At 35.6% G+C, this 21422-nt stretch overlaps 1 protein-coding gene across 4 annotated transcripts in view; it reads left to right on the top strand.

Moving 5' to 3' along the window:
• The window catches only part of RELCH (RAB11 binding and LisH domain, coiled-coil and HEAT repeat containing), a 77697-nt gene that overhangs the window by 21619 nt on the left and 34656 nt on the right, over window positions 1–21422 (top strand). For 2 of the 4 annotated variants that reach the window (XR_010365864.1, XM_064426903.1), the window contains exons 3-11: window positions 2739–2810; window positions 2920–2975; window positions 3087–3200; window positions 5170–5373; window positions 5463–5554; window positions 6517–6825; window positions 11194–11269; window positions 11652–11747; window positions 20493–20605. Coding sequence is in view for 2 of the 4 variants with exons in the window: in XM_064426903.1 (XP_064282973.1) it covers window positions 2739–2810; window positions 2920–2975; window positions 3087–3200; window positions 5170–5373; window positions 5463–5554; window positions 6517–6825; window positions 11194–11269; window positions 11652–11747; window positions 20493–20605 (1132 nt within the window). In the remaining 2 variants the exon portion in view is untranslated. Of the gene's footprint in view, window positions 1–2738; window positions 2811–2919; window positions 2976–3086; window positions 3201–5169; window positions 5374–5462; window positions 5555–6516; window positions 6826–11193; window positions 11270–11651; window positions 11748–17863; window positions 18004–20492; window positions 20606–21422 lie in introns of those variants that run through there. The other 2 variants (XM_064426913.1, XM_064426927.1) reach the window with 2 other exon arrangements.

Below are 21422 nucleotides of genomic sequence, written 5' to 3'. Positions count from 1 at the left end.
AAGTAGTGTCAGCTCCTTCACCAGTTGCTGGGAGTTGTACGTGTTATCAGCCTAGTCAAGCCTGAAGCTAAGCTTTAGCTTGGCTTTGTCAATGCTTCTGAAGGCACAGCTTCAGCTTTGTAACAGGAGATGGGGAGAGGCATCAGGTCATTTATGTTAAAAGTCAATAGTTCATAATGGTTACAAATAAAGGGGTTAAAAGGTTGCCTTTTTATGTAAGAATGCTGTAGAATCAACAAATGGGAATTACTAATGTTGATTAAATTGGTAAACATGTTGAATTAAAAATCATTACGTGTTTTGGCAGAAGGTCACATTTCAGTATAACTTAAAGAGCTTTTAATCACAGTTTAACATTTGACTGAAGTTAATGTTATAGCTGTTTACATGTGTAACTGTATAAACACCTATAAACTTCTTCAAATCAAAGCTACATTTGTGACTGACTTGAAAGCATCAAGGTTTGTATGATGGCAGTTATCATGGTGCCATTAGTAGTTAGATCAAGTACAATTGTAACAATGCTGTGTTGTGGTGGGATTATGTGGCTGTTTTGACATGCTGCCAAGTGACAGCTTCTCAAATATACTATGTCTAGAATCTTCTACTATGTAACAGAAACATGCAGCAGAGTAATCTACTTTTAAGGTTGACTGGGTAAAGTTCTAATGACTTCTAAGAATTGTCAGCATCATCACAGTTCACTAAAAATCAATTCTTGCCGTCTGACATGGGTTTGTCTGACATGAGTTTTTTGGCTTTCTACGCCTTCAGACCTGTCTTATTCCTATTTTCCTTAATTGGATTCCTGAGTTTTTATAGTTTGCATTGTTTTTCTAACTTTTTTTATTATTTATATCATTCTAGTTCAGGGCACTCCTGATCTGCAACTGTTCTGGTCTTCGAAAATATTTTACAAGACTAAAATGTTAACACGTAGTCATTTCCACAAGAAAAATTTCTTAATTTGAGTTCTTTAAAATTTTCAAAAAGTAACAAATCAGTATCTTACAACTGTGAATAAGTAACTCAAATGCAAGGAAGTGCTAAAATTAGGTACTTACTTTATGATGTGAGCATTTTCTAACTTTGTTGCACAGAAGTATTTGCAGATCAGCATTGCTGAATACTAGAGAGATTTTACATATTTTATTCATTGTATCCTCAGTTGCGCTTTTGTATTGCTGCAGTAAAATTCTGTGCATCAAACAAGTTACTTTCATGTAGCAAATGTGGTGTACTGTAGTAACTCCTTCAGTTTCTATGCAGAACTGCAAACTGAGTGAATCTTTTTTCCATGAGTGCTAATTTACCACGAGTCTTAGTTAGAGATGCTCAAAAGAGGAACTGGTTTTATTTTCAGCCTTCAGTAACATTTTTTACCAGCAAGGTCCAATGCAGTGTTTCTGCTGTTCATTGTATTATGTGTAAATATTTGAAAATGCCATGTTAAATTGTTTCCAGGCAGTGACTAAAGATCTCATTGAAACTTTCTTGTTAAAAGTCACTACAACATTTTTCCTTTTGTTTGGGAATAAAGTAGATATTAAACTATTCTAAATAGGTCATCTAGCACTTCAGCATGGTAGGTGTTCAGTGCTCATCTCTCCTAGTTAAGAGTCCTTCCTTCTGGTAACTGTATATTTCAGTGTGATTAGATTATTCTGAGAATTAGTGAAATGCATCTATTTATCTGGTCATCTCTTAAATAGGTTTCCTTAGATGTTCTACATGTAAATGACTACTAAAAGAACATTTGCTATATGTTTTGCAGAGGTCCAGGGGGTTAAAATTTGAGGCCACCATATACATACGACCTCAGCATCAAAACACATGAAATCCCAGTGCACACAAATCACCACTGGCCCTTTTTGAAGGAAACATTGGAACATGAGAAACAAATAAGAGTGACTAGGGGAGTGGAAAGGTGAATTAAAAGAGAGTAGAGAACTAGAATTGAGTATTTTTGAATTTAAAGCTGACTCTAGGTCTTTGAAAGTCAATGTAAACTTTCAAGAATAATGGTGCAAAGACTTTTTTCCTTTCAAGCCTTTTGATAAATACTGCAGAAGAGCTGCATTTTTTGGGTGTTTTGGTCTTGTGCATCTTTCTTCATTTGAATTCAGTGAACTGAATTCAAAATCCTGATCAACCACAGGGCATTCCTAAAACATCACTATTTTAAATAGAAATTTAAAATTACTTTTTCTTTCTTAGTAAGATAAAGTACATTTGAAGATCTCCCATTTAAACTACTAAAATTTTGGTGTATGATTTTGTTTCCAAAAGAAGTCTGTGGTGTCAATGGGACTGTACATTCACTTCATGATTTAAGCTTTGCTACATGGAGACAGCTTCCTCCGCTGCCACAACATACTTGTTTCATTTAGATCTGTGTTCTTATTGACCACATACTCCTCTTGCTCCCAAAAAACCAAAACATTTGACAGCATCAGTTCCCAAATATTTTCCCAAAACCTTACAGCGAGTCCTTGTCAGACAGCTTGAAATTTTGACTTAGCTAAGCTAAGGCCAGTGAAACTATGGAAAATGTTCACCAGTTTGCTTTCAGACCAACTCTGCTGCATGTGTTCATAAGTTCCATAAAGATTGCATGCTTTATGTTTAATACAAACAGTATCTTTTTTTTCACACCCATCCTTGCTTTTTATATTTTATTTTTGTTTCCCTTGCCTTGGTTGGATGCCTGTGTGTGTTTAATCCAAATCCCTGTCCAGTCCTGGAGTTTGAACTACGGAAAGCCAAGGAGACCATACAGGCCCTTCGAGCCAACCTGACTCAGGCTGCAGGTGGTGTACATAAACCTTTTCTTAAGTCTCTACTTTAAACAATGTAGAAGTAGCTGAGCTCAACCTTTGTGAGAGAGTAAAATTTAGTTACTTCTTTTTTCCTCCCCAGAAAATGAAGTTCCTTTGCAGGAACGAAAAAATTATAAATCAAGTCCTGAAATTCAGGTAGGTGGCTGGTGATAAATGAACTTTGCATGGATTTTAGTACAAATATGCTTCCATAGTTGGGAGGGAGATAAACCAAAGATCTAGTGTGTTTTCTTTTTTTTTTTCCAGGAGCCAATTAGACCTCTTGAGAAAAGAGCTCTAAACTTCCTAGTTAATGAATTTTTATTGAAGAATAGTTACAAACTTACATCAATAACATTTTCAGATGAAAATCATGATCAGGTAAAGTTTCCTTGTGGGTTTGTTTGGGGTTTTTTGCACACCTGCTTTCCATATTCTGTTCTTGTCATAAAGTCAAGTAAACTTAAGGGATGTTTTCTGTGCATGTAGATTGCTTCATATATATGAGTACTCTAAAAGTTAAATATGTTAGTTAGCATTTTCATACATAAACCATGGTTTGAAAACACAGCAGTTTGAGCAGTAGTTTGCCAAAATTTGTAGGAAGGAAAGAGTGTTTGCATTCTTTAAAGGAAGCAAAACAAGAAGTGAAACACTGTGAGTTAGATATTTCCTTGTATTCTGGTGTGACACGCGTTCAGTTGAACTCAAGGATCTGGATCTCAAATGTAGTCTTTTCCTTAGATCCTACTCGGTTGACTTGTGCAGGATACACAGTTTACTCATTGGTTGTCTTCTGGGGTTGTGTATATGTGTGTGTGAGAGTACTTAATCACCTGTGGCATTGAGTACAGTATTGAATAACTTCTTCAATAAGGTAATAAGGTGTTATCCTGGCTCTTTCCCAACATAGCTATGCTTTCATGCATTTTTCTTAAGATGATCAGTTTTATATCTCTCTTGGCATACATTTAATGGGAAGAATGTTTGGAAGGTTCTAATTACAATCTGACTGTTTCTGGGTGGACAAAATACCAGTAATATCAACACCCAATATGTATTTCCATCACAAAATGGGAATATTACCAGAAGAATTAAATATAGAATTTCATTCAGTTTTATCTGAAAGTGCTCCTCCTATACTTTTCCTACATTTCATATCCCAATTTGTGAAGTAAGTATGCTGTTAAGTAGGATTTCTGAATCTTCCACCTCCACTGAATATTTGTACTTAATATCCAAATACTTGTGAAAATACAGTTCCCAAAAAACAAAAGTTTAAGTTTCTCCTATTTGTGTTCTCAACTGAGAGTGTTTTGTGTTATGAGACGATTACCAACAAAGAGCAAAATTCTTTATTCTAAAAGGTAACATACTGCAATTGATATATAGTAAGCACATTTTTTTCTACATTATTCGCATAACTTTTTGAGAAAATAATCTTTCTTCAAAGAAATATATGTGACCAGACTTATGGAAAAAATATAATGAAGACTGGGAACAATAGGAAAAAAGTTTATACCAATACTTAATGTCATTAAAGAGACCATCACAACTCCTGTGTAACAGTGCACAAACTTACTTGTATATACAGACGTGGAATATTGTTGTACTAACAGGATGATAAGGTATAAATAAGAAAAGCAAGAATATAGAGTGGTGGCTTAAGTCAGGAGGCCCTTGTATTTGCACCTTACTGTCAGTCATCTACAGACCTGTTTAAAGCTATATTAGATATCAGGAGGAAATTCTTCATGGAAATGTTAAGCGTAGGAACAGACTGGCCAGAGAGGTGGTGGAGTCACTGTCCCAGGAGGTGTTCAAGAAATGACTGGACGTTGCACTTAGTGCTCTGGTCTTATTTACATGCTGATGATCAGTCAAAGGTTGGACTTGATCTCAGAGACCTTATCCAACCTAAATGATTCTGTGATCCTGTGCCCGTCTTCCCTAGGGAAATTGCACCTGCGCTTGCGAGTGAAATGGGAACAAACACAATATTTCTGCCTTGTATCAACTGCATTGGCTTCTGCTAGAATTTGACCAATGTTATTTTTGGGTCTAACAAGTGTTCATGTCTTAGCAAAAAAAAAAAGTGACCTATGTGGCTTGGAAGGTACTCTCTCTAGTACATTACCTAGGGCTGCCTTTGTGGTCAAACTGCTTTGGTTCACAAAGTGGAACCTTCGTCTACTATTGTTTCTTGCTGAGTTAAGCTTCTGTCTGATTTACTGCAATGCAGTCTTGATGTGATTATTTTGCTATTGCATCACCTGTGGTCAAATGAGGAAGACAAAAGAAAATAAAAGGAAGTATATTGTATGCTTTAGTTTCTTTTATTCTTTTGAAGGATTTTGAACTTTGGGATGATGTAGGATTGAACATTCCAAAGCCTCCTGACCTGTTACAACTCTACCGTGACTTTGGAAACCATCATGTTGCTGCAAGAGATGTGGTGGATGCATCAGTTGGTGTAGAAGATGATGAGTTAGAGGCTGACACTCCTATCCTTGGGACCGTCCCTGTGTTTGAAACAGCACCACCATCAATAGAAGTAAGACTGTACAGAAGAAATGTTACAGCTGTTTGATGTACTGCTTATCTTGATTGTACTAAACTCTTCTGTTTCTGTCTTGTGTTTAGCAATGTTTAATAGTGCAAAAATTAGAAGATCAAATTAGTGTGTTAAACAGTGAGAAATGGTCTTTGATGGAACAAATCCAAAGACTTGAAAGGTATGTTCTTATCAACCTGCTTGACTCTTGATAAATATTGGATAACTTTTCAATGTTTTTCTGACACATATATGGAACTATAACTTAGATATAGGAAATGACTGGGAATTCTTCAGGGCAGGGCAGTCTTTCATTTTCAGTACATAGTATTTGATTTAGAAAAAGGAAGCGACTTCAAATTGACTATTTCCCTCTATTACCCATACAATTTAATTTTGTAACTTCTTTAGTTCTTTGAAAACAATAGCTTCTGATCTGCTTTACATAGGGTTTTTTTCAATTAGCTTTATGTCACTCCTTAGTGTGTACAGCTTGCAAACACTGTCAGAAAGATGCTTGTTTTAACATCTGATGTCAACACAGTTTTTCTTTCTGAAGAGCAAGACTAGTATACATGACAGTATCTTTAATAACAGAAAAGAAAAAAAAAAAACAACAAAAGTTTGGTCAAAACGTGTCATTCTGTAAGCCATAAGATATCATTCCTCTTAAGAGGTGTACTAATGCAGTGTGTGGGAAAGTGGATAAATTTTAAGTGGCTTTATTGACTTGCATAGTTACCGTTTCAAAGCCAGATAGGATAGTACATATTGATTCACCACTCTAGTATTTTATGTTTTGCATCCAGGGTAGTGTTCTGTCTTGTGATAATTTGTGTTTCAATGCTCAGATTTCAGCCAGGAGGAGATAAAACTGTTATTACTCGCTTATTTTGTTGATTCACTCACTCAGAATGCAACATTTTTCCTGCTACTATTTACTGAAGTGCTCAGTGAAACTAGTGCTTATTTGAACAGTTTGTGTGATCAAAGTCATTTCTGTTACAGGAATTCTTAAACATACATGAATTGAAGAGTATGTTGAGCTCTTCAGCATGTTGTCTTTATTTCTGTGCTGCAGTAATGTGATTTGAACAACAATTATATGACAGCTACAAAAATATTTCATATTTGCTTTTTCAGTGAAATAGATCTTCTCAAGAATGAAAATTTTTCTGTGTCAACTGTTTATGGTGTAGCTCCCCATCCTTCTTTAAAACAAGTGCCTCTCACAGTCTCAGAGGACAATGGACGGTACTTGGATATCAAGAGCTCTGAGAATGACAGTAAACATGGCAACATTGAGGAAACAAGCCTTGCTTTATCAGCTGAAGTGGATTCAAGGACTTCTAAAGATGATATGCTAAATTCTGTGCCCTCTAAAGAGACAGAGAAACTGTCTTCATGTCCTCCATCATCTAAAGCTGCAGTCCACTTTGACAAACCTAATAGGTTAGTGATAAGTTGCAAACTGCATGGTATAATTAAAAATTCTTGTAAAGTGAGTAGATAATTTTTTAAGGTGAAATTCTGCCAAATGAGTAGATCATTTGTGTTTTGAAGGCAAATAAAAGACTTAACATACCTCTAGGGTACAGTACTGATATTTTTATATTGTTTCTAATCTCTTTAAGAAGGAGTACATATGACAAACCTACAGTTTTAGTTTTAAGTTTCAGAAATTCTTCTCACTTTCTACTTGTTTCTAAACCCAGTCCTGTTTGTTGCAACAAAAAAAAATTGGTAAAGTTGGAATAGTGAATGGGAAGACAAGAGAATTCTGTTCTCATTTAAATTTTAATGTAATGATTCTCTTCTGCTTGAAGAGTTGTTGGGAAGAATTTTTGCTTTTTCTGTGTAGATGTGTATAACTCTCCTAGAGAGCAGTACTATTTTTCATTTACTTTGTAATTATCAGAAAGGTATCTAATGGCATATTGCTTTTTTGAATTTTGTTTTTGGGGCAAGCCTTCACTGCGTAGCTATGATTCTTCTAACTATATTAGGGTATTTGTGTTGTGTTATTACTTGGAGACTGAGTTTGTGCTTATAAGTGTTCCTGAGAAAGCCCTTTCAACCTGTACAAGTGTTTTTATAGTGAAAAGGAGAAGTGATTTGTTCATTAAGTGATAGATAAAGCACTGTAGTCATCAGAAGTAACACGGACCACAAACATAATGAGGGTATGTACAACTTGTAATTGTTACCACTGTGGACAAAGACATGCAAGTAGCTCACCTTATGATCTTACTGTTGCTGTTTCTAGAGAAGCAGGCATCCATCCTGCTTTGTCTTTTGTCCCTTAGCAAGCTTTTGCTGATGTCGATACTGTAATTTGTTTCTAGGATTATCTTTCCGTCTGAAAATACCAAGTAGAAATCTGTGTGACATTCTGTGCAGATGGAAAAATAAATGCAAGCATGGAGGGGGGGGAGGAAGGAACACCCAAAAAAAAAAGTGTTGCTAACCCTGCTAGTAATTACCTTTTCTTGTAAACCTTAACAATCCTGCTTTCTCTGGGTTTTCTGTACTTCTTGCACTAACTTCTAGGGTCAGGGTCAGGGCTACTTTTTCAGTGATATCTTAACTTCTAGAATTGGACAGGAGGAAAGATTTCTGATTGCTGAATATAATACTTCGGAGTCTCATAACAAATTTCTTCTCTCTTAGTTGACTATACCAGTGTTTGACAGGAAAGTAGAACAGCTTAGATTTTTCTGGAAGGTGGTCACTGATTCGGTTTAAGCTTTCCAGATTTTTTTCTTTTTATGTTTCTTTCATATCCTAGCTAAAATTCCAGACTATGTAGTAATCAAAACTTTGAGCTGTTACTATATACTTGTCTACCTACTTTCATTTGGCTTGTTGCAAGTTTCTTCTTGCTCAGAATAATGGTGAGTGCTGGGTGGCATTAAGGGCATGAATATTAGATTGATGGTTTGGGGATAGTGAGGGTGTATATCAAAATAGGATTAAATCACTGAGTGAGGAATGAACTGTGTATTTCCAGTGGAATTTATGGCAGAGACTAGAAGAACAGCGTTTGTTCTGCTTATCATAGTTGTTTTAACTATAACTGCACATAGATATATTTGAAAAGAAGTTGAATGAATCTGTGAATCCCCATTGAGTTAAATTCACAAGTCCCCTCAAATGCAGTTCACTGCAGAAATAAAAAATGCATGTGTAATATGTAGCTATTTTTGTACTCTGCTTTGGGCTTAATATGTCAGTAGAGGGTCAAAGGAAAGCATATTTGATACAGTGTTTTATAGACCAGTATCTAGTACTAAATTTTCTTCCTGGATTATGCCCTAGGTTTGTAATAATGCAGTATTTTTTTTCACTGAGGAAATAAATTATTTATTAAATGTTTTGAGATCTGCAGGAGAAGCAGCACAATGGAAATGCTGGATATTTATTGATTTCAATCCACATTTATTTATGGAAGACAATTACTGTTATTTATTCAGAGTGTACTAGGAAGGGTTAACAACCAAGACTCTATCCTAAAAGGCAAGATCATTACTACTGTATCTATAGAGTGTTTTCTTGGCATAAATCTTGCCCAGATGGGAAGAGAGAAGGGGAAGTAAGCCTGTCTTGTGTGACTGCACTCAGAGCAGCTGTGTGTGCATGCTGGCAAATGAGGACATGACCATCATTGGAAAAATGCCTCCGTTAACAGATGGCAGTGCAAAGCACTAGGAGTGGTTTAAATAGACTGCACCACATGTGTTTATTCAACTAATTTGAGGTGTGTGGTAATTTGCACCAAATACAAGGTGTTTTCTGTATATAGCAGTCCTGGGTGTTTGAGTGAATTGAGTCTTTTGTTCCAGAGTGTTATAGAATAGCATAGTAATGCCTGGGCTTTTCATTCATTGTACTTTCTTCTGTTTGGATGTCTTCACTGCTGGCATCTGTTGGCCCTTGAAGAGACTTGCCACTGCCTTGTGTGCAAGAGGCCTTGGTCTTTTATTGTTTTTATCCAGTGTAGCCATCAAGGATTTAGTTAGACTTCATTAAAGAGAAGCTCTCTGGACTCCCAAGTATAGCCAGCAATTTTAAGAGGATCCACACTGCCCATAGTTTGCTGTTACTTAACCCACAGGGAAATTCAGTGACATATTGTCATACTTACTTTTCATTCCCTGCAAAGAGGGAATGGAACTTTGCCCTTGTGTAGGATTTTAATTGGGATTCCAAGGGGGAAAGGATCTGATTTTCTGTAGAATGAATTCCAGGTTGAAGGACAGCTTGGGCAAAGGGCTGGCCAAGGCCTTGCCTCTGGGTTAATGTTAAGCTGCTGCTTTGCAGTGCTTGCTTGTGTTCTCCCAGTGTAAAAAAACTCTAAAGTCTTGAGTAGAGCCTGTAAATCTGTCACTCAAGAATATTTTACAGCATAAGGACTAACATATTGTGAAAGAAGTCTTTTACAACTAGCTACTGTTTAAGTAGTTTAGCAACTTTTTTTAAGTGAACCTTGCACAATTGCACAAAACCAAGCTGAATAGAATTAAAACAAGCTTCCTTCATTAAATTTTCAAATGTACTTCAAAAATCCATACTGTTAAGAAAAAAAACCTTCTAAGCAATAAATAAAATATCTTATTTATCATAATTTTCTAAACAGTGAGAAAGGAAAAGTGATATATTTATTGATGTCCTCTTGATTTAGTTTAAGTAATTGTAAGTAAGAGCTTTGATTCTTAATCAAACATCTTTTTCAGTTAGAAAAGGGTGAATGATGATGTACTTACTGTAAGAAGTATTATGTTTCAATCTATTAGATAAAATGTATGTCCATTTACATAATCATTTGTGTGTTGGATTTTGTGTGCTTGTGTGTATTTTTGAGGGTTCAAAGGTGTTACCAATTTCCACATAAAAAATGGGAGTTGCCTCCTCTCAGTGTCATTAGAGGACTTAAACAGCAGATTATGATGCTTTCTGTGCATATTTTGGAAGGCAAATGTTGTCTTTCTTTTTTAATAGTGGATGAAGCAGTGTTAGATTAGCATCTAAGTACAAGGCCTCAGATAAGGCAGAGGAAGTTGTCATTACTGAGAAAAATAGGGTGCTGCTGCTTGCCTGTTTAATGTAGCGGTCAGTAATTGTTTTCTGAGAACATTTCTGCCAAATCACCCTCTTCAGACACGACTGTTTTGAAGCTTTTATCAGGGTTTGATATGGATGCTTAAGGCTTTGAGTAGCTCGGCTACATTGGCTGGTGCTGGATGTGGCCATGAGGCAGTGCTTGTGCAGATGCACCCTGTATGAGGGCTTAGACAGCAGGTTAAGATGGATTTTGAGGTTCTGGCAGCATTTGAATCCAAAGTTAGATCCCAAAGTGGCAGTTGAGCAAACTCTATTTAACCCTGAAGCTCATAACTTGACTGACTACTCAAATGCTTTTATGCAATTTGCAGAATCAGAGCATTAAGCAAAAATCTTGCTTCATGTGATTTCTGTGCCCGCCCCACCCTGTTTGCATAATTGTATGCTTCCTCTTGTATTGCCTAAGCTTCCTATTCTTCATGCTTTAGTCCTATTTTTGTCTGTGCAGCAGTTTGAAAGATGTTTTATTTTTTGGAACTAAAACTAACTTCTTAATTGGGATACTCAGGGTTTTTTCTTGCTACAAACTAAAAAACCTAAAAGCCAAAGATAATTTTAAAACTTCTGTAGTATGAATCACTTAAACTTTCTTTCTGGGTGTCATTTTACCTATCTGATTAAACCAGAGTGAAAGGACTCGCTTTATCACCTTTCTGATTTATATTTTCTTCCCCCTCTCCCTTTTTGATGCTATTTCAGGAAATTGTCACCAGCTTTCCATCAAGCACTACTGTCTTTCTGTCGGATGTCAGCAGACAGCCGTTTGGGATCAGAGGTATATTTCCAGTTGACATAAACTAAAAGGTCCTTCGTTTTGCATGGCAGCAATAGTTAAACAAGTAATAATTGCTTTGAAACAAGACATGGAAAGATGAATCTATGTGGATGAAAGTTAAGAAATAAGGACATGTTCTCAGATTTTATGCTAAATATGAAACCTAGTGATAGAGGTGTAATTACTGGGAACTTCTGAGTCTCTACAAGTAGATTCATGCTTTTGAGAGTACTGACACGTCAAAAACTTACAGCTTAATGTATGGAAATAAATACTTTTCTGGTAAGTGATCAGCCTGCTGCAATTTTTATTATTCCTTTCAAATGGTGTTTTTCTCTTCCTGTGCTTCTAAAAAAAGCAAACAAGCAACTTGGTTTTCTAGGTATCTCGGATTGCAGACAGTGAGAAAAGTGTCATGTTAATGCTGGGACGCTGCCTGCCTCATATTGTTCCTAATGTGCTGCTTGCAAAACGAGAGGTGAGGAACCCTGAAATTTTACATTTTATTTTCATCACGATATTTTTGTTGTCCATTTTGAAGATGATGTGTCTAATTTAATGAAATTCTGTTACTTGCAATCATGTTCTTACTTTTGTGCATGCATCTCTGCTCCTAGAAAATGGTTTTACACCTCTGTCAGGTGAGTTCAGCAAACCTGCATGGTATCCTAATATTCCTTCCTCTGCTTAAGGCACCCATTAGCATTCAGCAAGACTGTTACTGTAGGTCCATCTGTTTGTGGTAGCACAGATGTTTTTGTTAGGGAAGACCATATCAATGTGCATTGTAAAAACAGGGTCTGTAAGTTCAAACATTGTTTGGTTTATTTCGTCTATCAGTTTAAATAAGGAATAACGTTCAGATTCTTTTGCAGCACTACGTACTTCAACAAAAATAATTTTCAACAAATTATTTTAATATCTTTTCTTGGAAGGTCCATGTGTCAGCCAAGTGAAGGTTCATCAAAATACCCCTTTATGAGAAAATGAGCAATCTTGCTTATATGTTTTCCTTAACTTTAATATGAGAATGACTAAAAATTATGAAGATGTAATGTGTATTTTAAATGTAACTGAAGGTGATGGTTTGCATAATAATTCATGTTATATAGCATACAAAAGGAAGGAAAAAAAACGTGACTGGTTTTGTTTTGCTTTGTGTAAATATTGCACATTACCAAATATTTAAAGAGAACTCCAGAAACTGAAGAGTTACAAAACAAAAATTCAGTGTCCTTATGGTTGACGCTGAAATAAAGGTTTGAAGTAGCATGTCTCATTGAACAAGTTTTAGTCCTTGTTGACGGGACCTACAGTATGGTAGACTTAGTCGTGTGTTTTGCATAAATTCATTTTAAGGCTTTGAAAATTCCTCAAGAAATTTGTACTGATCCTGTTATCTAAAATTTTTGTACCATACAAGTAATTATCAGCAGCTGACATGGTGAACTTGAGATATGTGCTGTGTTTTGAAAATTCATAAAAGGCTTTTTATTTTTGAGGGGGTGGGGGTATTAACTGGGTGCTCTGGAAATGCTTCTGTCTTTCACAATAATTCTGTGAATGTTCTTGGATCAGTGCTTAATTTCTGATTTCTTATTTATTCCTTTCCTTCCTTCTGCTTGGCAAGATGTGGTATTTTGGCTCCTTTTGTCAGCTTTTAGCATAATCTGTGTGATGTATTGAATATTTTTGTGACCTTTTAGTCTGTTTCCTACTTGATTCCTACTTAGGTTGTTTTACAATGGAAGTTACATTTGATTACATGTATTTTTGCCTTAAATTATCTGCTTCAGTTTAATTTAAAAAGCCACAAATGACAATTGAGTAATTGGATTACATGGGATGCTTGATGTTTCAATAATTAAAATTCGTTTTAAAAATATCTTCTTTTAGTTACCTGCCACCTTATGCTATAACTATTTTAATGTTCTTTCTGATGTAGTCATGGAACTTGAAGGAAAAGTTGGGTAGATCATCTGTCAGTATTTATCCTAATCAAATTACGGAAAGCTAACCTAAGAACTAGGGTGTCTTCAACAAGGTATAACTTTGAGTCTTTGTCTGAAAACAACCTTATAATGAGACTTTTGCACAGAGAAGTGTTGTAAAAATATACCTCAAGACTACTAATTTGAGAAAGTTGTGTAACAGGTTCAGATCACAATGCAGAGTTCTCGCCAGTCTGTTCTGCAACAACAAGAGTGGAAATATTTAAGATCTTACACTATCAGTGTATTAGGATGGGAGTTAAACATAATTTTTTGATGACTCCCTGAAATGTCTTTCTTCTGTAAGCATCCGTCATGTTGAAATTGCTTGCAAAATCTTAAGCTGAAAATTACATGCTATGCATATTCATTTCGGAGAAACTGAGTTTGCAGAGGCTGACAATCTCTCAGTAGTTGTTGTCCTTTAGCAGAGAATCAGAAACCATTTTTCCTGTGCTTTTAAGCATCTTAAGGTCAGTGGCAGCCTGCCTGATCCAGTAGTAAGTTTTCTGGCAAATATTATAGTTGACATTTCTGAAATTATTTATTTTTGTGTATTGGTGCAGCTTTAATTGTTCTTCATTGTCTGTAATTTAGGTTCTAATCGAAGGCAACAAAGAAGGAAAGACACAGTATTGAGTAGGGTGGCTGAGGGCATAATTTTAATTGTTTCTAAAAAAAGCAGGTCAACTGTGTAAAATCAATAGTGCATCATACAGGAAAATTGCATCAAAGCAATTCATAATTGTCAAAATTAATGTAACAACATGAATTTAATAATATAAATTTAATTTTGTTTTCATCTCAAGCATCTAGGTTAACTTAACTCCCTGAAAATGTGTACATCAAAATTTAGATTTGTATATGAATGCAATCACAAATAAAGGAGATGTTGCAATCTAAGTAACAGTTAAGTGGAATGATCAGTAACAAAATGCTAAAAAGCAATACTTAAAAAAAACCTGCATTGTTTTGGGGTATTCGTGATAGTACTTCTTGAAAATGAGCAGCTTGGGTTTGTAAAAATTTATCTACATTGGAATCTGCTTTCTCAATTGTCATTTTATCACTTAAAATACATTAACAATCAAATCGCAAAAGTAAAATCAGCCACTTTCTATTTGTTAACAGATGTACCACAGAAAAACTCCTGTGGCTAAAATGTAATTAGAGAGAAGCAGTCCTTTACAATTTTTGTAATAACTAATAAGTGCAATACTCATTTTTCACTTTCTAAGATGTGAAAGTCAATGGTTTTTTGTCAGGAAACAAAAGTAACCTTGTACAACTTCCATACTCTGCTGTATATAATCCTTTAATGGAGTCTGGCCATGAGTAAAATTTTTGCTTGAGATCCCATTACTCTTGTTCTTAATCAGCACTTTTATTTAATTATCTACATCTTTCATGTCGCCCATTATTCCATTGTTTGTTTTTAACTTCTTCTGTGTTATGCAAACTTAGCAAAATCATGATAGTGGTCCACTGAAATGCACCACTGAGTAGTTATACTGAGAAACTGTTATTTATAGAGAGTTCAACATGTTAAGAATAGAGCTTTGCTTTTGTTTGTAAAGTTGAAGCAAAGGTAATGTTAAATCTTCAGACTCCGAATTGATGCCATTCTCAACTCCTCTAGATCTCCACTGTAGATTGAAAGTAATCACATTAATGTGTGCTAACTGCACATAAGTATCACCAAGGCACTTCAATTCTCTGACATGTCTCTTAAAACACAGTAGAGTTAAGTATCTTACCATAAATTTTCATCTCACTCTTATGCTTTAAAGGCCATAAAGTACTGGCTTTGGTAAAGAAATGCAAAAGAAGACTGCCAGATCTTGGCAGTATACTTAATTGTTCGCTTCCAGGGGTTATATCTAGCAGATTTCATCATGGTTGGATATGGATAAAGGTACATAGACCTGAGTTGCTGGGCATGAAAATTGTCAGTTGTCAATATCTTCTAGATGACCACTTTAATTTCCCATTATAGGGGGAGAATAAAGAAATCTAAATGAACAATTACAATACTTTGTTACTCTGTAAAACTTAGATTGCAGTAGGCTTCTATAGATTATGTTTCTAAAAAACAGGGGTAGTATTGACCACAGCCTGTTTGCTGGTCCTTTTCCAGTATGCATGCAGTGCTGGTTTTGGCTTGCAGGTCTGTTTTGTCTCGGGGGGAAGGAGGGTGCACATGAGACCTAACCATTTTTTGAGTCCCTTAGTTCCCTTCTCCTTGACAGGAGGGCCTAGTGTAGTTTCCTTAGAGTAAAATAGCTCAGTCTCATAGAGTATCCTTTTCATCTCTAGTCTGAAAGCCCATGTCTTTCAACACTTTGTAAAGCTTGGACAGTTCATGGATGCAAGGAGTTAAATTTGATGTTTATGCAAGGAATTTTATTTGATGTTAGCTTTTGTTGTATCATAAACTTTGGTATGTGTGTTTTCAAATAAACAGTCGATACAGACAAAGTACAAAGTTTTTTCACACCCACACCCTCTCATTGATTCTTATGTAAAAGCATCCCTTCGGGATCTCTGAGAGGCTTACTTTGGATCCTGGAATAATAGTCTCACCCTATGAGATGCAATTAGAGCTGTGATTTTAATATTGCTAAGATTAGTAGCACGAAGTTTTGAGTCATGCGTTAATCCTATGATTAAACTTTTTTTTCACTTTGAAACTAAAAGAATTAATTTGTAACTTTAAATACATTCTTGCCCAAGACAGTCCCTATCAGTGGCATGTTGGTACCTGCAGCTATTTCAGTTGCAGACAATAAGATTATTTCATTTTATTTACTTGTTGTCAGAGGCATTTACAGAATAATTTTAACACAGTATTGGTTCACAATATAAGCACTGACTATTAAAGAAGATTAAAAGGCACACACTAACAAAATTGATCATGTCATACTGATTTATATATTGTTGCCTGCAATATTAATACATTCATATTTGGAGTAATAAAAATATTATTATTTGAACCTACTGAAGTAACCAGTCTTGACACCTAACACTAATTAAATGTATTCTTTGAGATAATTATTTTGCTTATGAACACTCCAACAATAAGACAGTAATTAGTAAGAGCAGTAACATGCAGAAGACTTGTTGGAATGTTTAGCAAAACATTGTTATAACAATGGAAACAACACTGACAGAAAATTCCTTGCTACCTTCTGAGATGCTCAGTATATGATGCACTTTAAAAAACCCCAAAGTTTAATATTTTGTTGTAGTACTTTTAATATGTAGGAGTATAGTTTGCCTAGTATAGGAGTATAGTATGCCTACATGTAGGCATATAATTCAGATGGTACTAATTACTATTAAAAAGCCATGTTCTTTTGACTATAATGAAGGGAGAGCTATTCCGTATGTCCATGTAAATGTTGCCTTTATTGATAACTTAACGCAAATAGTGAATCCCTTTCAAAGATAATGGAAGAAGTTGTCCTAAGTTAGGAAGTTGGATTAAGTAGATTAGTAGAGATACTATGGTGAGAAAAATGTGAGTTGTTCCTTGGAAAGACCTACATGGAGAGTTACACAGAAGTAGAGCAGAGGGAAGGTGGGCTGTTTCAGTTCTCCTGTGCAATGTGTTAGATCAGCCTCAGAGCATTGATTGTCTGTCACCTGGATGTAGCTACAGACAAAGTTCAAGTTTTCTCTCACAGTAAGAGCAAAACACCTTCTTTCTCTCCATTCTGCATCTGGGTAGCTCACAGGTACAAACTGCCTCAGATTGCAATTTGGCTTTTCAATAGTAGAGGTGGGACCTATGACACAATGTTTTATTGCATTGAGCTGCAAGTGCCGACAATGTTATGATGTCAGTATGCTTGGAATCTAAAGGGAAAACAGTATCAAAGCTCTGGAAGTCACTCTTCTTGCTATGGTCATGAGTCACTAATCACTCCTGTTGACTAACTCCGACACAAACTATCAAAACTCATGTTCTGAACTCAAAGGCACAAGAGAAAAGAAGGACTTGGAGATGAACAGAATGTTTAGGAAAGTTCCCAAATTAAATAGAGGGAGAGTTGTTGGGTTTTTTTGAAACTTAAGTTCTTGCTTTGTAACTGTCAGCACAAGTGGTATTCCTTCCCAAGGAATGCAGAGTGTTTCAAATAGCACTGGAAGTCCACTCCTTGATTATTAATTGTTATATATAGTCTCCACAACCACATTTTGAACTTTTCTTTTTAATCTAAACAGCCACATATTAATCTTACCATGTTTTATTGGAAAATTGCTATTTTCTGTAGGTTCTCTGCTGGCTTAAATAATGAAAAATCTGAGATTTGTAAAACAAATCTACATCAAAGGCATGACCCTTAGCAACAGGAATAAATGAGCTCAGACCTACCTGTAGGTTAGTTTTTGTTCTTAATGCTCTTGAATGTCCTGAGAAGAATCTGTCCCTTATAAGTCCTTGGAAGACTTCACTTGACCTGTTTCGTCCCTCTGTAGAGCAATTTTATTCTTCTGGTCCCACAGTCCCCTTTGCTTTCAGTTTTACCTTCCTGTCCCTGAGGGCTTTAGGGAGCACAGAAAACACTGTTTGAGACTTCTCACTGTTTCTCCACTCCCGTTGATAGAAGGAACTGTAGAAGCCCTGATGCAGCGATGCAGAGAACACACTCTTCTCCCATAGTATGCATGAGAGAATGTGACCCATGGATGAGAAAATACAGCTAATTCCGTCAGCTGTAATAACCAGCTTTCTGCAAGGTAAAGAACCAGCCTTGTATCTGCCCATGTCCATGCTTTTGGGTTACTCATTAGCCTTTCAGACTCAAGGCAGCAGTTTCTAACTGAATATTCTCAGGCGTTTTCCTTTCACACTCAGCTGAAAAAAGACAATATTAACTTCCTTAAATTCCATAAGAAGCTTAAAAAAACTTCACCTCATGGTGCTGCTTTAAAATCTAGCAGTAGTTCTGAGTAAGCAGTTCAGATTTTTGAGTAGGTACTCAAACATGCTAAGGAAGTGAAATCAATGGGTTGGTTTCAACAGATGAAACAAAAATCCCATAAATGTCCCATTTCATGGAGTATATTCTTTGTAAAGTTTTTCATAGGAGTATTTAAGAATACTTGCAAGAGCAGTTGAATAATGTGAATTTAGAGTAGATTCCAGAAAGTTAGATTTCACTAAAGTAACAGATGTTTAATTAGCTTTAAGTTTTTAAATGATCTTCATTCTTTATGGTAGTAATTATGTTCTCTATCTACAAATGCAATCAGATTTCCTATTTAAAAGATTTTAGTTTAATGTGTAAGTAGTGGTATTTAGAGTGGTGTTGAGGCAGGTATTATTTTAGTAATATTCTTTCAAGTCTTTTTTGAACTACAGCAGCGTTTGCGGGAGAGAAAATTCTATGCAGTCAAAAAAAATAACTTGGTTAAACCCACTGACTTCTCATAACTTTAAGTGGACAAAAATCTTAAGTAAACAAAAATAATGATACGTAACATGCAGATTAGAGAGGAAAAGAAGCTCTCAGCTGAACAAAGTTATTTAGCTCTTCATGCAATTTAATTTGTAAAGTTTCTTTAATGCAGGCCTTAATGGTTCACGTTAATGGCAGGCCCTAATAAGTTCATGTTATTTTGTGTTGTGCTATACTTATTAAAAACAATCCCAGCTACTCTTAAAAGTATTTAAGAAATGGAAATGTTCCAAGTATTCAATTCTATTTTTAATTTCTCCTTCTTTCCTTTTAGATTTTTTTAAGTGATAGGTGGGATATTTCCATGTTGTCTCCTCTGTCATGAATTCCCTAATCTGTGTCATAATTGAGTTAAATATTGCCAGTGTATCTTCCAGAGTCACAGACTGTTAAAATACAGTTCAGGTTGTGTCTTGGTCATCTTTGGACATGGAAAATAGCACATCAAGTAGAATTCTTTAAAATGAAAAAAAAAAAAAGCTTGTCAGGAGTTGACTAGCTTAGGCACTGCTCTAAAAGGGAGTAGTGTTCTATGTTTAATATAAATAGAGCTCCTGCTGTTTAGGAAAATACATGTTGAGCAGTGAGGATGTTGTCAGTGGTGTTTCCACAAGTCCACAAGAACATCATGATTAGGCCTCTTAGAGTGTCTGCAAGAAGAAATTTGCACCTCCCTGCAAAGTCATTCTAAACAACCACAGATTTTTCCAGGTTTTGTATAATTTCTCCTCCTAACATTAGATGTGTTTCCCACTGTCACCTGCTTATTTGTCACAACTTAATAATTCACAAAAGTATTTCTGCTGAAAATTACTCCAAAGTACACAGCAGGTGTGCAAGGTAATCTCCAGATTACTTGCCCATGTTTTTTTCCAGATGCTGAAGTTTTTCTTGTTCTTTTTTTCCTGACCTCCCAGTGTGATGTTTCTGTCCCTAAGATATTAAATCACTTAAAAACTGTCTGGCTTCCAAATTCAGTTGTAAAATCTCACATCAACAAGGTCAAGGGAAGGGACTTCCAGACAATGTTTTAGAAACATTTGTTTCTTCTGGGAATGAATACCATGAACTTTGTAGGCATATTTAGAAAGAAGGAGGCTTTCACTATGAAGCTCTTTATATTTTCTCTCCATGTTTTACACAGTATTTTCTTTGTAATTTGTTCTTTTAAGGGTTTTTAATTGCTCCAAAAAGAAAATTCTGCTTCAGAGATTGCATTTGTATGGAAAAAAAATCAGAACCTTTGCAAAAATCAGATCATTGTCAGTCAACACGAAATCTGTCTGCAGTCACCTTTACCAATGCATGTTTCTCAATGTTTATTTTTTCAAACTTGTGCACAAAACTGTGTGGGTGTTTAATTGGAAATTCTAATCTTTAACTCAGTGGCATTTTTTCATAGGAGCTTTATTCCATAGTTAACTGTGGAGCTTCAGTTCAGTAGGTAGTGAAAACAGCTGAAACCATGATTGTCCTCTAATTCGGGTTACAGGTGACCTGCATATGTTAATTGTCATCTTTGCAGAGCTTTTCATTTTATGTGCTGATTCTCCCCTGATTTTTCCTAGCAGGAAAATAACTCTAACTTTTGCAGACCTTCACTTTTCTCAAGTCACTTAATAAGACATCACGACTCCAAAGTCTCTTTTCTAACTGTTTTGATGTTATGTGATTTCAGATTTATCTTCTTAGTTTCTTTTGAGTAAATGAATTTATGCCCAAAGCAATTTTACTTTGTTTGGTTTTCCCCTACCCACAACTTTTTAGGAATTGATCCCACTCATACTGTGTACAGCCTGCCTCCATCCTGAACCCAAAGAGAGAGATCAGCTTCTGCACATACTGTTCAATTTGATCAAACGACCAGACGATGAGCAAAGGTGTGTTTGCACTTGTGTGATATGGGACAAGCAGGAACCTTTTTCTCTGTGCAAGCGGCGGAACTAGTAAAAATTGGATATTATTGGGTGGTATTAAACAAGTTCTGTTTAAGCTGGTGTTTTGCTTATATAATGTTGACAAATTTATGCCAAGTTCAGGACTTTCCGTTTCCATGACCTGTGCTTCCAGTTACTGAAATGTAAGAATGTGCTTGTAAGCTGCAGTGTAGTTTCAGTTCCTTTTTCTGCTTCAAGATGAATTTAAACTGTTTGTTGAAATGATATTTAACATCATCATTCTTAGCACTAATTGATGTCAAAATCAAAACAGCTTTTTTTTTTTTTTAAACCTTAGTGATCTACATGTTTGTTCAGATGACCACCACATTTCTTTAGGGAAAATAGTGCTCTCTCTACATATGACTCATTATTATGGTAGCAATAAAAAAAAATCAGAAGAATGTAGCAGTGATCTATGTCTGACAAGTGTTAAGGACTTGGTTTCATTTTGGTTAAGCTTCTGAAACAAATTACACCTTTTGTTCTATAAATTTAATTCTTCTGTAGGGCTCAGGAAATCTGACTTTGTACTGATCTTGATGAGAATATCCTTAAGGTTGAAAGACAGTACCCAAGCTGGTATGGTTCCGTCTCTTAGCTGTGGAACAACTTCTCATGTTTGATCTGTAGCTCTTCCATTATTTTCATTAGAGATGTTTTGGAAAGCATCTGTATGTATTGTTGCTCTAGGCTGTCTTCAGACAAAATAGGCTTTGTGAAATAGGTGGAAAGCATTTCTTTTGGAGACTCTCCAACC

This window comes from Passer domesticus, chromosome 1 (genome assembly GCF_036417665.1).
Source record: "Passer domesticus isolate bPasDom1 chromosome 1, bPasDom1.hap1, whole genome shotgun sequence".
Lineage (NCBI taxonomy): Eukaryota > Metazoa > Chordata > Aves > Passeriformes > Passeridae > Passer > Passer domesticus.
The sequence above is the reverse complement of the archived record's forward strand: the minus strand, read 5'-3'. Positions and strand labels throughout refer to the sequence as shown.